At 41.6% G+C, this 16171-nt stretch overlaps 1 protein-coding gene and 1 pseudogene across 2 annotated transcripts in view; both read right to left on the reverse strand.

The window, feature by feature from the left end:
* Positions 1 to 3022: 3022 nt before the first annotated feature.
* Positions 3023 to 16171, reverse strand: part of LOC147711166 (lysosomal acid lipase/cholesteryl ester hydrolase-like) — a 67960-nt gene continuing 54811 nt past the window's right edge. Inside the window, exons 10-11 of one of the 2 annotated variants that reach the window (XR_015295896.1) lie at positions 4025 to 6653; positions 3023 to 3896 (exon numbers count right to left, since the gene is read on the reverse strand). Coding sequence is in view for 1 of the 2 variants with exons in the window: in XM_086921947.1 (XP_086778073.1) it covers positions 6420 to 6653 (234 nt within the window). In the remaining variant the exon portion in view is untranslated. Of the gene's footprint in view, positions 6654 to 16171 lie in introns of both variants that reach the window. The other variant, XM_086921947.1, reaches the window with a different exon arrangement.
* LOC147711167 (uncharacterized) lies at positions 12784 to 14938 on the reverse strand (annotated as a pseudogene).

A 16171-nucleotide genomic window follows, 5' to 3' on the forward strand; every position in this document is an offset into this window, starting at 1 on the left:
GCAAACAGTGTTGGAGTCCATTTGGATTCCTCTTTTAGATTGCTGGTAATGCTATAATCACTTGTAATATTTATATATCTCATGATCATATCAGAAGTTATGACCTCGTCTTCACAGTCAGTTAACGATAGTAAGAGCCTAATATCCAGCATGTCTTGAATAGAATGTTCACTGGATGCCAAGACAATTTCCCCTGTATGCGATGAAACAAGTGTCGGCTGTCTGAAGATCTACGAAATAAAAGGAGAAAAGAAGGGAAAGAGAATCCTAATTATTTTGTACAAACTGTGGAGATATTGGGCACTGTGAAATAATTTTAAACACCCTCAACGTTTGCTGGGGAGTGCCATTGTATCCCCAGAGTATGTTCATATGCGAACGTGCTAGCTGGGTTCTTGGGTGCAGATCTACAAGTAATGAACGTAGCGCGGTGCTGCGAGTCATTTAGCTGGGCCGCTCTAGTTTCGAAGCATAGGGATGCAACATATTACAACAATATGTTGCATTTCTGTGCTTCCCCCTGCTCTGGCGCACAAACTGATGCCATGTGCTAGTGAAGACCTCCTTGCCCCACGTGTCGTGGGGAGATTGCTGCACAAAAACAATCAATTGAGGTGATTTCCTCTTCCAATGTAGAATGCAGCACGCATTGAAAGAGGAATAAATAAGGAGAAATTAAAACATTTCTCCTTTTTGCACCTCGCCACGCCACCCCTAGGGTGGCGTAGAATTTTAACACGTTTTCAGATTTACGATTTCTTGTAAATCTGGAAATGCATCAGTGGACATGGTGTTGCGTGGGAAGAACCACAGCAACACCCATGTCACATCCCTAACACGCAAAGTGTTGCGTGAACAGGGGTGATATTTAAAAGAACAGGTTAAGTCACGCAGGGTGACTTTACCTGTTTTTGTAAATATCACTTCGCATGCTGAGCCACAGGTGCATCACGCAACGTGGCGGCACAAGGTGCTTGTAAATCTGTCCCATGGTATTTAATATATTACCTTGAATCAATATCAGAACAGTATACTCTATTGTTGTTTTTTGTATGCTACTAACACCAGAAACCTGGCAACAGAAGTATTCTCAGGGCCTCCTTTTTGTGGCCTTCCATGCTGGCTCTAGGTGCAGTGGCAATGTCTGTTTGATGGGCAATCAGATTTCTTTGATATCTTATATTTAGTAAATATTGGATAGAGCATTACTTAATTTGCTTTAAAATAAAAAAATTAAAAAATGATTACTTTGCAACCTATGCATTCAAAGGTTGACATTACTTCTTCCTCAATCCCTTCTTAATTGAATAGTAGCAGCATTATATTCAATTGAATATTGGAACATATCATCTGGCCTAATCATATGCAAAATCTTGTCGCTGGGGCAAAAAAAAAAACACCAGCCATTTCCTTCTGTGTAATTTATTTATTTTATCTTTATTACAAGTTTTTATAACGCACGGACCAGGGGTCTATGGCTCCTCTAAAAAATTAGAGCAACGAAAGATCCTTTGGACTTCAACAGACTACTTGAGCCATATGTGCTCGCTCATTCAGGGCAGTTTGGAAACACCAATTCACGCTGCACTTCAAGGCCCAAAGTGACCAACAGAACGAAAAATAGTAGTGTCTTTCTACACCGGATATACACACTGTGGAATCAGTATTTACTAACTTTGGTAAATACAAGTCCATATCCACAGTACCTAGAATGAGCACACAATATTTATTTTTTTACAGAGTAATTGACTGGTGCCGTGCTTTTGTGATGCTAAATGTCTTACGCCCAATCGAAGGAATGCTAATATCAGACGTGTGAAAGATGTGCGTCACAAACTGGCCGTAAGATTGCCCCCACATAAATTGGGGCGCGGCTTTGCCAGGCTGCAAGATGGCCGCACCTTAAGTGGGCTAGGCCGGTCGAGTGCAATATCAGACATAATCCTGCAGCAAAGGGAAGCATTATCCGTGCTAAATGAGTGGGCCAACCGCCTGAATCTCTGCTGGGGCTGCAGGCACCCGAGACGCCATCTTAAATCATCAGAGACCTCATAAAGCTGAGGCCAGTAGTGTGACATTCAGGACTCGATCAGAGCGGCGAGAGTGTGGCTGCAGCCCCAGGCCGGAGGAAAGCAATGGCGCATCTGCTGATGATTCCTCAACATGCACTGGTGGGGAGGCAGTGAGGAGTGTGGCACGAGCGAAAAGGGTCAGGGGCCCTGTGTACTGAGAGAGACTCGAATAGCGTGGATGGGCTGATGGAGCAGATAGAGGAGGACCATACCATTGTAGCTCCACAGAATGGGACTGACCACTGAACTCCACTGCCTGCGCTGCCACGAGCCTAGAGCCACATATCTGCCATGGGCTTGCCCCCAAGGTGGCGAATTTCTGGGCTGTGATTTGCAGCACTGTGAGTGCCATTATAGAAGCTCCATTTCCACCCGATCCCATGGTATGCCTCCTTGGTTATGTGAAGGACACCCCTAGTGATCAACAAGGCCTCACTGCGATGCTACTTTTGCTAGCGAAATGTAGAGTGGCAATCCACATTGGGGTAGAAAACCGATCCCTACTAGTCAGGCCTGGCTGGCCGACGTCTCCTATTGTCAGGAACGACTGGCAACTCATGCTGCTAATATCCCGGCCCAGGACATCTGGGCGCTCTTTGTCAACTACCTGCCACAAAGAGGCACCGACAAGACAGCCATGCTAACGCCAAACTCATCTAGTGAGTAATTGCCGTAACTGGACCACACCCCTTGACCAGACTGCGTGCGTGATGCATACATGGACTATTGATGCCTGTTCAAATGAGGATTGGCTTCCTGCACTCCGGTATCATGATTAACACGGTTGGCTTTTCTTGTCCTCTGTTTTTTGAAAAAACAATAAAGAAAAAAGAAAGAAAAAAGAAAGAAAAAAAAGACATGAAGTCAGAATGTGATCAGCTTCTTGAAGGGGTGCTGTGCCAAGGATGACCGATCAAATGTATAGCAAGATAGAGGAGTGAACACATGAATCTGAAACTGCTAGTTTTATTGAAAATAACTGTATTACAAACTGTAAAGCTGTACTTATAGTAAAAATTCATGGTTGTTTAGCGCATTAAAAAATACAGTTATCCTTTACATCTTTGGTTTAAGAGTAACACTGCTTGTAACTCCTCAGTCTGAAACCTTATTGATATGTTTCTAGTAGAAGGCAAAACAGTAGTACTCGGTCAAATGTAACCACAGAAAAAATTAAAGCTTGTCAGCACACCACATTTAAACCCACAAATAAATCATGTATTCCGATGCTAATAAAACCAAATATTTTATAGGTACAATTCCTCAATAAACTTAGAAAATTGTATACAAAACTCACAACAGAAAGTAACTGGGGGTAATGGATAAAACTCAGCAGAGAAACCAGAGGGTGGCAGACGAGAGACTACTTCTTCAGGGCACAGTAACATAATATATTAAAAACACATAAGGCCTAAAAACCCAAAACTATGTTTTCTAAAAATCAAGGACCAGCAGAATTAGTAATCAGGACAATTACTATGTCTGATTTGGGCACAGTTGTTTCTTTGGATATGGATCCACTATGCCCGAATGGCGTTTACATTGCCAGTCTAGTCAACGTCTTGGTTAAGAACGTGACCACCATGCATTTTTACTCATTTAATTACTGCTCGTCTATGAAGAGCTAATTTACTAATTGTATGTTTGTTTATGGGAAGCGAAGAGTTAGGATTTCCTTTTAAAACATTCTACATTCACCACTGACTACCATGGTGAAAAGATGCTCTTCCTCAAATGGATTAACATTAGCTGCCCACAGTGGTTTTAACAGACTCATCCGCGTAGGAAGCTAAAGCTAAAGTCTCAGAGAAGACATGGTGCTTTCTGTACAGCTCTATGGGAAAGTCTAAGCCTATAAAACTTTTTTTTTAACTAAAATGTAGAAAATCTAATATAGACAGGAAAGCAAAACCTTAAAAGTGATGAGAACGTGGGTGTTGAGAATTCTAAACTGAAACCCACAGACCATTTATATTGTCTCACATTTGTAGGTGTGCTTTGCATACTTTTACGGGCACAGTCCAGGATTATTTGGAAACTCAAGGGTCAAAAACAATTCTCAAAGTGTTATTGAACAAAATCATCATGTGGGTAGGCAGAAACCAAAGATGGTGTATGAAAAGTCACATATTTCACTATCTAGCTCTTCTATTTCATCTCACTTTCCTCCATTGTTCATGCACCACACCATCCTGTGATGTTAATAAAAGAAATTCAACATATCTCATATCGCTGGCATTTAAGCTCCAAAATGTTAATTTTATTACTACTGTTAGCATTTCACCTGATAAGACTGAGCACCTCTGTGGAAACAATATAATGCCAGAAGCAGAAAACCTATTTGGGTGGACACGTTGGGGCCTAAATATTCAGAGGTAGAGTCAATGAAATATGGAGATGAGAAGTTAAAGCAGTAGCCTCCAGGTCCCATAAAACTGGAGATTGCATAAGAGCAAATAAGTTTTCGGGGTTTAAGTGTGGAGACATATGCAGTAGATATCAGTAGTTTAGTGAAAAGATGAGGAGTGTTCCTGAGTTTTGTAATAAAAATAAAAAAAGTACCAGAACTCCTCAAACTTGATTCTGGCAGATGAAAATCACTCTGATCCCACTGTTCTTTAATTTCAAGTATTCGGTGCCTTCATAATATGTACGTCTGATATGTTAATTTAAAACTCTAGTTTAAGCTGACTAAATTGAATAAGAGGAGAATGTTTTTCACACATATCTCAAAGTGATGATAATGGCCATGAGAAGGACCCTCAATACATAGACAATCCACACCTGGTGTTGCTTTCGCCGATACTACAGTGCCTTTGCCTTGCTGTCGAGCGCTTGGCAATACCAATGCAAAAAAAAAACGGTAGCATGGAGACTATCAAACATTTTCCTGCAAGCGCTGGATTTGTAGCCCATAGAAAATAATAACGATTCCAACGTCATTGCAATAATTCATAGAATCCAACCTTTCTTGTTAAAAAATAAATAAATCTGCAGAGGGAAAAAGAAAACGCATTTTGCATGAACATTTACAATAGAAAATTTCCATACAGGAATGCGTTCATCTCCATCTTGTTCACATGACTGAACAACGGAATATCATGGTACCAAAAAATACGAGTCTAATTACTATTAAGCAATGATTGCTTCTTGTTGCGTTACCTCAAGAAATTCTTGCTATATACTCCTGCTTTGCACAATGCATTTTAAGCTTCACAGCTCATACTGCGGTTTTAATCAATAAAATTGTTTAAAATGTTTTGTGACCAGTATTTCTGCGGCATAAGTGCTTCCTGGGGTAACGGTAAGTATTATTCTAAGTCACATTACTTAAATGGCACATCAGGATACAAGATGATAAAATACGGATGACAGAAAAAGTTTTTAAAAAAGTATGCAAAAGGTATTTCCAGCCTGTAAAAAAAATGCGCATCATAATTGTCCATGTGTATCAAAGGCATTAAAAAACCACTACAAGAGTCACCAGTTAAGAGGCAATATCAGCTTAATGCATGTTTCACATTTAGTTCAGTATTGTCTCTGACAGGATTTAACATCCATAGATCCAATTCTTTAAGGAAGATTATCCAAAAAGTGGCAATTTCACAAGCTTCGTTATTATGTGACAAAAATATGTTCCATGAATTGCTGGCAAGTCCTTGGGTTCAATTTGGGAAACGAATATAATTATCTGTCCTCATCAGGAGGTACTGAGATGGGAATGTTTTGCGTTGTCGACTATGAAACAACAAGGTCACTGTACTGGATCACTGTCATTGGGGCAGGGTGCTGAAATGGTTTTAGGGTTATTTGTCAGGCAAATTCTGGTTTACGAATGCTCTAGTGACAAAAGGATTTACAGAGAAAGGCTGAAAATGTTTACCTAAACAAGGCATTTATAAGCAGGTATTGCCCGAAGAAGGGGCCATTTTTGTCTTTGTAAACTCTACGGAAAAAAAATCTTCTTTTGTCACTTTGACGTTATTTCCAACTTCAACATCAATAGATAGCTGTACCTTACAGCAGTAACCTTTCTTTAGATGTAGGGCGTTTAGCCAATCAAATGGGGATCTCTTTCCCGGGCGTTTAGCCAATCAAATGGGGATCTCTTTCCCGTTAGCAAAGCAAAAACCCATAGGTGTCTCAAATTCAATATTTCTCTATGCCTCATGTATGCATGATGGCATTTCACAGATTAAAAAGTGTGAGTTTAAACCACAAGTATCAGATATTGAAGGCAAGTCCTTATTTCTTCAATGTTTTTTGAAGACTGACATTCCAATGTATCATATTTGGCCCTCTATTCAGTGAACAGTGTGCCTATAATGACATCCAATGCATGGAATGCTATGAAAATTTGTTCATCATGTTCAGAATGTCATCGTACATGCGCTCAGGGGCATCAAGACCCCAGATAAAGTCCAGGTGCTCCCAATCTGGGATTTCCTTGTGGAATACCAAGTTAGTAACTTGAGTAAGTAACATGGCCACATCTTTCCGGTCTGCCAGCCAGTCATGGCCACCTGTCCAGATTGCAGTCGGCACCGTCATGTCCTTGACTTTGTAGACCGGAGGGGTGGTCTGAAACAATAGAACAGTTGGTCTGTTAGAGAAGCATGTACTCCCACCACAGTGTTTTCTTTCATTGTACATATTGTAGCTCTACATTTAAAACACAAATATCCCTATTCATTATGAAAATTTTCAAAGTATGGGCAAACATTTAGATCTCTCTCTAAACATTTTGCTGAGCTTTTTGGTATTCGCCAATAATTCCCCAAAATCTGCCTGGAAGCAGCGCCAGGCACAGGCTTCCAGGTCTTCTTCTGGGGGTGGCATACGCCATTTCCTAAAGGACCGAATTCCTCCAGTGAAGAGTTCTCCATATCAGAGAACTCTACACTGAAGGTAAAGAAGACTCCTGTACAAATACACAGTTATTAATGTATTTTTCTCTGCGAGGAAAGTATTTCTACACAGAGAAGGCCCAATCACCACCCTGCAGCCCCCAGGCTAACGGACTACATGGTGAAATGGGATAAGATAGTAGTTTGGAAATGCCCACAAACACGGTTTGTTGGTGTTCCTAAACTTCCAATGCCTTGGAACGTCCATCCTCCTGACCCACCCACCCTGGGTGGGATTTTACTTTTTCTGCTACAGATTTCTCTGCATTTCTGACAGAAAATCCTCAGTAATTCGTAAATTTAATCCCTTTGCGAATTCCTGGCAGGTGTAGAAAATATACATTTGGTTGTAAAATTAAGCTTACGAACAAACTTAACTTAAAACTTTAGTCAAGATTTATCTCTGTGAATAGGTTCCCAAGAGCTTAAGCATGCATAAATACCACCTGGCTCTGTAACACTCACTCATTAGCAATTAAATTAAAATAATTTGCAACACAGCCAAATATGTATATTTCTACTCCTGTCCAAGAATACTACCTGGTAATAGCAGGAAATAAGTTGTCATCGTAAAGAACCAGTTTGAGTGTTTTAGCTTTTTATTGAGTAGGATGAAGTCATTGGTTTTAAACGACCACCACTTAGTATGGAGTCCATCAACTTAACTTACAATCCTTCTCCAAAGACAAGAGGAGCTATAGGGCCTGAATGAGTCACAGTTCCCTGTGAAACAGATGGTTTTTGGATGGTGAAGGCCAGGACCGACTTTCGAGCTGGTGGCGTCCGGGGCAACAATCATTTTTGTCGCCTGCACACCCCATGGAAGCCTCCTCGGATTCCCTCACTACCACCGGGCACAAGTACCCCTCATCTCTACAACCGTAAGTTATTGCTAAGCACAGCACCCCCCTCACTGAGGTCCGCTCCCCTTCCACAGGTCAGCACCCAGTGCAGCCGCACCAGTGGCACTGCCCTAAAGCATACTTACCAACGTTTTGTGACAAAACAGGTAGACAATTTCACATTTCAAACAGACTAACTAGCATAATATTTCTGCCACTAGAAATTATGTCAATTGACTGTAGCCTTGTTAAGTCATTACTGAAAATGAAATCACATGTCACTAAGGAGGAACTACCTTGCCAGAAACCCCAGTGCATGCAACAGGGCACATTTATGCCACCAGTTAGAGACACACAAGCCCTTCATGAACACACATGCTCAGCGCTTACACGCCTGACTACAATCATATCTAACCCAGCCTGGAGGCTGAATATTTGCAGCCTGTTTTCTTTTTTTTTTTTAAGTTTTATTCTATTTTCACCTGGTATAAGACTTCAATACATTCAAAGTAATTTCAGTTCATCAAGTATGTCACATACATAAGCAAACATGAATAGATCACTTTTCAAATTACTAAGTATAAACGCTAAACCATATCAGCGAACTCAAATAGACAATTAAAAGTAGTCTTTGGATCCATCAGTTCAATTCTATGTTCCCCCAAATTTTCTCAAATTTCTTTAACGATCGAACACCTCTAAGTTCTGCCAACGTGCACTCCATAATTTTGATTTCATTGACCAAGTACCACCACTCCATAGCATTAGGTGGGTTAGGATTAATCCAGGCCCTGGCTAAAGTTAATTTGGCACATGAAAATAAAATTGATAACAGTATATAATGTGGTTGATTAGTCAAATGTGGGCCAAGTATTACCATAGGTGCCGTTATTGGAGAACTAAGAATATTTTTTGCAATTAAAGTTTTTTCCACTTCTTCCCAAAACTTTCCAAGTCTTGGACATGAAAACAGCATATGTACAAGGTCTGCCGCATACTCAGCACATTTCGGGCATTTGGTTTTCTCTTCCAAGATATTATTTGAGGACCATTTAGAAAATTTTTCTGGGGTATAATATAACATATATATAGTTCTATATTGTTGTAGTCGTAGGCTAGATGACCGTACGTGATAATGAATATTAGTGTAGGATTTACTTATTTGTTTTCCTGTAAGATTAGTTCCAAATTTTAAATTCCATTTATTAGCAAGTGCATCGTTGTCGTCAGATCTTAAACCTATAAAAAATTTATATGTCGAGCTGATAATAGATTTCTCTTTTTTAGAATTTAAGAAGTCCCAGATACCCCCGCTCGAAACAGTGTTAATTCTGTTCTTATGCACTAAAAAGTCATAAATTTGCATATATTTAAACCTATGTATTTCGGATAATCCAAATAAGTGTTTTAAAGTAAGAAAATCTAATATGCCTTGAGAGTTATATAAATCACCCAGAACCGTTATACCTTTCAGTTGCCACCTTCGAGATTCCCCATCACTAAATATACTCGGAAGACCAGGATTGTTCCACAAAATCAATTGAGAATGAAATATAGTAGTTTTACAATAATCAAGGATATCCTTCCATACTCTTACTATATCCCGTGCAGTCTTGAATTTAACCCGTTTGTAGTAGTTGGGGTCTGTGATATGAAGTAGAAATTGCTTAGAATATCCCTTTAGTAATAAATGGTGATAGAAAAGCAAGTCCTCTGTATTCAGTAATGATCGTATACGTCTTACAAATGAAGCCCAAAAGTATAATTTCATGTCGGGAAAATTAAGACCGCCAGATCCTATTTGGTTTTTCAATGTCTTTAACGATCTCCTAGCCTTCTTGTACCCCCAAATAAAGTTACAAAAAATCCTATCTAGTTGTTTAAAAAAAAAGCCTGTTCTGTGTCAAAGGGATTGATCTAAATAAATATAAGTATTTAGGTATAATTTTCATTTTTATCAAATTGATTCTACCAATTAGACTTAGTGGGAGTCGATGCCATCTTTTCAAATTCGAGACGGTAGTTTTCATTAGATCATTATAGTTGATGGCATTGAGTTCTTTAATGTTTGAGGTAATTTTAACTCCGAGATAAGTCGCGATCTTACATATTTCAGGCACCGATTGAGGGGGGACAAAGTTAGCTATTATTTGGGTTTTATGAGCATTCAATTTGTAGCCTGATACAATGCCAAATTTAGATGTTTCAAAAATAATAGCTCTTAGAGACTCATTTGCTTCGGCCGAATAGATAGCTATATCGTCGGCATACGCAGTGATTTTTAAGCTTTGCCTACCAGTCTTAAAGGGTATTATTCCTGGCTGAGTATCCAAAGCCTTTAAAAACGGTTCCAATGAGAGGGCGAATAGTAAAGGTGACAGGGGGCACCCTTGACGTGTGCCCCTCCTAATTTGAAAGCACGGTGAGGTGAGACCTCCATAGCTGGTGTATGCCGTTGGGTTGTCATAAAGTGCTTGAATCCCGTTTAAAAATTCTCCACCAAACCCCATTGATCCCATTGTATGCCATAAATAGTCCCATCCCACCCGATCAAATGCCTTTTCGGCATCGAGCATTATCATGGCAAGGGGGGTTACCTCTACCTCTGCTATGTCAAATGCTGTTATTGCCGTGTTGACATGAGCTGATATATCCCTCCCTGTTATAAACCTGTGCTGCTGTGTATTTACAATTTTGGGCATTAGTGGTGCAAGTCTTTTAGCCAAGCATTTTGCAAAGATCTTTGCGTCTGCGTTGATCAAGGAGATCGGTCTATATGAGCCCATCTCCTCTTTAGGTTTACCCTTTTTATGAAAAAAAGATTTTTTTGGCTTTATTCCAGGAGCGGGGGGCTGACCCGGTTCTGCCGATATGAATTATTACTTCTAAGAGAAAGGGTGTTAACTCGTCTAAGCATAGTTTATAGATTTCCAGAGGAATGGTATCCTCACCCGTGGCTTTTCCTATAGGCAGTGATTGTATAGCCTCCTTTAGTTCCTCACTTGTTATTTCTGTAGCCAATTCCTCTACTTCGTTTGTTGTTATCTGGTTCGTTAAATTTTCTTTTAAATAATTCTCAATTATAAAGTCATTAGGCATGTTCTACGGTGTATACAGAGTTTCATAATATTTAGCAAACTGTTGGATTATATCATTTGGCTGATTGTATCTCTTATTGTCAACCCCCAGAATTTGGGCAATCGTAGACTCCGCTCTATCCTCTGCCACTTTAAATGCTAAAATTTTGCCGATTTTATCTCCACCCTCATATTGCGAGAATTTATATTTATGGATCTGTGCGCTTCTTTTTTTAGAAGTATTTCTTTAGTCTTACATTTTAGCCGGCTAAGATTTGCACTAATTTTCAGAGTGGATAAGTTATCTCTTAAAGCTTGTACTAGCTTTGTTTCCTCGGCAGCGATATCAGAGGTCAGGGCTAAATTATATTTGTATCTTTCGTGGTTCTGTTTCAAGACAAATGTTTGCGTAAACCCTCGGATACTGGCTTTGCATGCATCCCATACTGTTAAGCATGAAGCAGTGTTTCTATTAATAGTCAAAAATTCTGTGATATGTTGTTTTAGTTGCGAGATGAAAGTCGCATTTGATATTAAATTCCTGGGAAATGTAAAAGGTCTCTGGGGTTTACGGTTCAAAGAGGTAGTGAATTCGATCATAATGGGGTTGTGATCAGATGTTATACGTGGATATATTACCATTGATGTGGATTTCATCAGTGAATCTGAAACAAAAGCCATATCTAAACGTGAACATAGCCTGTGGGGTGCTGAATAGTATGTGTAACCAGGAGAGTTTGGGTATAGAGAACTCCATACATCTCTGACATTGTGTAGCTTACATAGATCTAAGATAGATGTTCTAGTTTTGGGCATTCGTTTGTAATTACCCGGACGTGTAGTATCCGTTTGACAGTTTAGAATGCAATTGAAGTCACCCATAATTATTACTTCTCCCTCCCAGTCTAATAAAGCTATATTTAACTGTTCGAATATTCTGGGATCTTCTTTGTTAGGCCCATAGACAACACAGGCTACAAGCTTCACATTGTTAAAACAGAGTTGAGTAATTGCCCACCTGCCCCATTTGTCACAAGTTGTTTTAATTATTTCTGCCTTAAACCTTGTCTTTCATTATAGCAACCCCTCTTGTAGGGGAAGCAACAGCCGAGTTGGTTATCATCTCAAAGCCCAATTGGCTTAGCAATTTCTTATCTTTACCTATGATATGGGTTTCTGACAGGAATACTAAGTGGGGGTTGTATAATCTTAGTTCTTCGGCAACTAAGCGTCTTTTACGTTTGTTGTTCAACCCTGAGACATTCCATGCCAAACATTTAATATTATGGATCTCTAATGTAAGATGTAGTGTCGATAATCAGCATTCGTTCCATCATTTCTGTTAATCCAAATACTTCGTTTTTTCTCTTTTATCATGTGTAGTTCCAAATAAAAAATATATTTTACAAACATAAATCTCAAATCAAGTCTTTCTACCAGGTTGAAAATATTTTTTTTTCATTTTTCCCCCAACCCTCCCTCCAACTTCCCACATCTCCCACACCCTCCCCTGTCTGCGAAGACCTACCCCCCCTTCCCCCCTTACCTACTGCTGCCGTTGATGAGGCAGCGCCTGCGGCAGTGGACCGATGACCCCTCCCCCCTCCCACTGGAGCGTCAACTATTAGTATTGCCTCATCACCACTGATGTTAACCTCGAGGTGGCGCGTTATATTTGGGTGTATTATACATCCAGTACAGTCTCGCAATACTAAATAGTAGAATTAAAATTAAGTGATTAAGTGTTTGATGATTCAGTGCCCCACCTAGATCTTGAGTTCCCCTGTTCTCCGTGTTCCCCGTGCCCCTTCATAATCCCATTTCTATTTATCTAGTGTTTCTATATCGCATATGCAGAGAGAAAGATTAACCCCCCCTCTTTCCTTCAGTCTTTACTTCTGTTGACGCTGGCAAGAAATGTCTGTGCCTCCCGTACATCACTAAAGATGTTTGTGCGCCCTTTCATAATCACTTTAAGTCGGGCGGGTTCTTGTAGATATGCTAGGCCTCCCAATTTATTGATTGGGTCGATTAATTTTCGCATTTCCCATCTTTTGTCCATCGTAGTTTTACTAAGATCTGAACGAGTGAAGATGGTAAGGTTGTCGATAGTTATTGGGGTATTAGGCTTAGCTTTTTGCCACACAGCTTGTCGGAGCAGAAAGTTACCAAAATGTATTAAGAATGGGCGTGGGAATTTACTATTCTGACGTTTAAGGCCAAGTGGAAGTCGGTGTGCTCTTTGTATTTGGGAGTCCCAATCCCAGTCTGGGAGATCCAGGAAGGCGCGAGGCAAAAGTTTCACCATGAAAGCCCTTGGATCGGATCCCTCTAGCCCTTCCGGGATTCCGTAGATTTTAAGGTTGGATCTCCTTTGTCAGTTTTCCAGGTCCTCGACTTTCCCCTGGAGTTGAGTTAATTCTGCATCGTGGCGCCCCACAGTGGCATCTAACCGTTGGGTTCCTTCTTCAACCACGACTGTGCGCTGCTGGAGCTCTATTATCTCCTGTGTAACGCCCTTTAGTATAGAGGTTAGATCAGTTATGGAGGTTTGCAGTCTTACATTGTCACTTTTCAGTTGCTGATAGTGCGCTTCCGATTCTACCCTTTGACTTATCAAACGTTTTAATATAGTGTCCAGTTGGGGATGGCCAGTATTTCCCGACCTGATCTCTTCCGTTGAGTTTGTGTTTGTATTTTCAACAAAGGATTTATTTAAGTCAGTATCTATATCCACAGATATCGGTAGATTAGAGGCTGTGGCAGTTAATAGGAAATCTTTTTCCCCTGCGGTTAACTCAGAAGGGACATGGCTGGGAGTTTGCGTCATAGAAGGCCCTATTACGGGGGCATGTAGCGTCTCATTATCTGTAGGGCTGCCCCCTGAAAGCCTTAAAGCCATGCTCTTGACTAACCCCTTGGCCTCAATCCACTTTCTTAGCGGGCTCTTGTCGGTGACCTTTTTTTAGTAATCAAGGGGGCTGCTCCTGTAGCCAGGTTAGACAAAACTCTCCCTCTCTTCTTGTGAATTGTCTTGGCTTTACCTCTGCGTCTCTGTGGAGGTAGCCTACTCAAGGACTTATCCGTAGACTTATCCAATTCCTCCTCTGTATCATCATCACAGTCCTCAAAGGAGAGGTGTTCCTCAGCCAATTCCAAGGCCTGTTCCGAACAAGAATTACCCATTAGGCACATTACAGGACTGCTATTTTCTTCTATTATGCCATTGCCTGTGTCTTGTTGGGCCTTCCAAACTCGGAGATGAAGCTATAGCCTTGGGGTTGATAGTCAAGGGGATGGATGACTAAAGCATCCGGTAGTGTCGTGGGAATATTTAATGAGTGGGATCCCCCATTTTCCACCTTTAATCCTTTTGTTGCCTCGAGGCTTTCTAAGGTCTCCCGGGTCTCTCTGCCTTCAGTGAGGGTAGAAGATGTAACTGAGAGAGCTGATAGAGCAAAATCATCATGATTTGTATTATCCATTAGCATAGTAGGTTGGGTAGGTGCTACTGCCCCATCTTCTTTGGGGGAAGAGGCTTTATCCATACATAGCCCTGATGAGGAGTGTGATGCAGCCTGTATTTCTCTTTCGCCATTTGATGCTATAAAAATAGTTAGTGTCCTGGTATTCAACGGGGGGTCCCGCACCTCCCCCGACGCCACCCCGGAATTAGCACCATCAGTAATGTCTGCACCTTTCTGTGCCATTTTAGGAATTGTCCCGCAGTTCAACAATAGAGGAGGGCGCAGGATCGTCTTACCTGTCGCCTTCCTATCGCTCCCCTTCAAGATAGCAGCCTTTTGAAGAACGTCCGTGTCTCCTTGGGCCGGTGCAGCCAGCGCTGCCGCTGCTACATTCACTGCCGCTTTCTCAGCTTTCTCAGCTCCCCCCGTCGTCGTTTCTTCTGCTGTCAACACGGCCGTGGTGACCAAAGGGACAGAGGCTGGGGCTGTAGACATAGGCAGGGCGGCCGCCGCCGCTGCTGTTGCAGAGGTTTTGGTATTCCGCGTTGTGCGCGGAGGATGTTTAGGCGACATGGCTCTTGGTGAAACAGTTGCACTCCGCGTCTTGAACGCCGCCGGCAGACCAAACAAGTCGATACTTGGTCGAGCGAGCCGGTTCACAAACTAGTCCCTAACCGCTCGCCAGATAGTCGTAGACAGCCACAGCATCAATCATCCGGTGAAAGCGGCTGTGGATAGCGCTGGAGAGCTGACCCGGGAGAGTTGTTAGTAGAAGGGAGCGGCTGCAATGCCGCTATGCCGGTCCGATTCAGTTAGTCAGGTCCGATCCGTTTCGACTCTCGTCTCGTCTCTCCTCTTTCCGATTACTTCCTCACCGTGTACACAATCATTAGATATTCAAGTTTTTCCCCACTTTCAATCTTAAATCTTAGGGGTTTAGAGGCTCTGGCGATCCGCTGATACCAGTGTGGAGGAGAGAGCTCTCGGTCTGCAGCACAGCAGAGTCCTCACTCCGCCATCTTGGACTCCGCCCCCCGGCCTCCTTTGCAGCCTGTTTTCAGTGTAGTATCTCACACAATGAGGGTGTGGTATTCCCTCTCCACAAGCAGGGAGTTTCACCTGAACTGGGTTATTTACCTATGTACAAGTTCAGGAGTAAGTTAAATGCATACAAAGACCCCACTAAAAGGAGATAGATGCTGCCGCAGCACTACTCTTCATCAGCCCCGGATACCTCACTCCACAGCACACATTGCTTCTCCACCAAAGCACCAATTTTCCAAAGACACAATGAACGCAGGCTCATGCTCCTTCACCCATCCGGCCTCCACCACAACTCTAGTCATCACACACTTTTCCTATCTCCCTCGCCTTCATGACTCTCCAGTATCGATTCACTCTCATTGTGCTTATGCACTCCTTCATTACCTGTCATCAAGTCAAGCAGAGCCGTGATGTTTATGCAGCAACCTTTTGAGATCTGTCAAACTCTGACTTCCATTCGACAAGCACATGGCACCATCATCCAGCCCTGTTTCTTTAGCCAAAAGCCTTTTGTATGATGGGATATGCAGTTTTGCCTTGAACATTTTTAGTAAGGTTTTAAATGTTGCTGCATCCAAAATGCTGTTAAAGTAAAAAGCCCCATGCTGTCAATTTCTAGTGACACAAGGCCACCTGACAGCCACCAGTGTATTAAACTGCACTTAGTAAGTAGGTAAAAAAACCCTACGCCCACATTCCAGTATGCGAGTCAAAAATATGTGTGATCAACAGCTGCACACTGTTGTGTGTTTCAGTCATGGG

Source organism: Lissotriton vulgaris, chromosome 5 (assembly GCF_964263255.1).
Source record: "Lissotriton vulgaris chromosome 5, aLisVul1.2, whole genome shotgun sequence".
Classification (NCBI taxonomy): Eukaryota; Metazoa; Chordata; class Amphibia; order Caudata; family Salamandridae; genus Lissotriton; species Lissotriton vulgaris.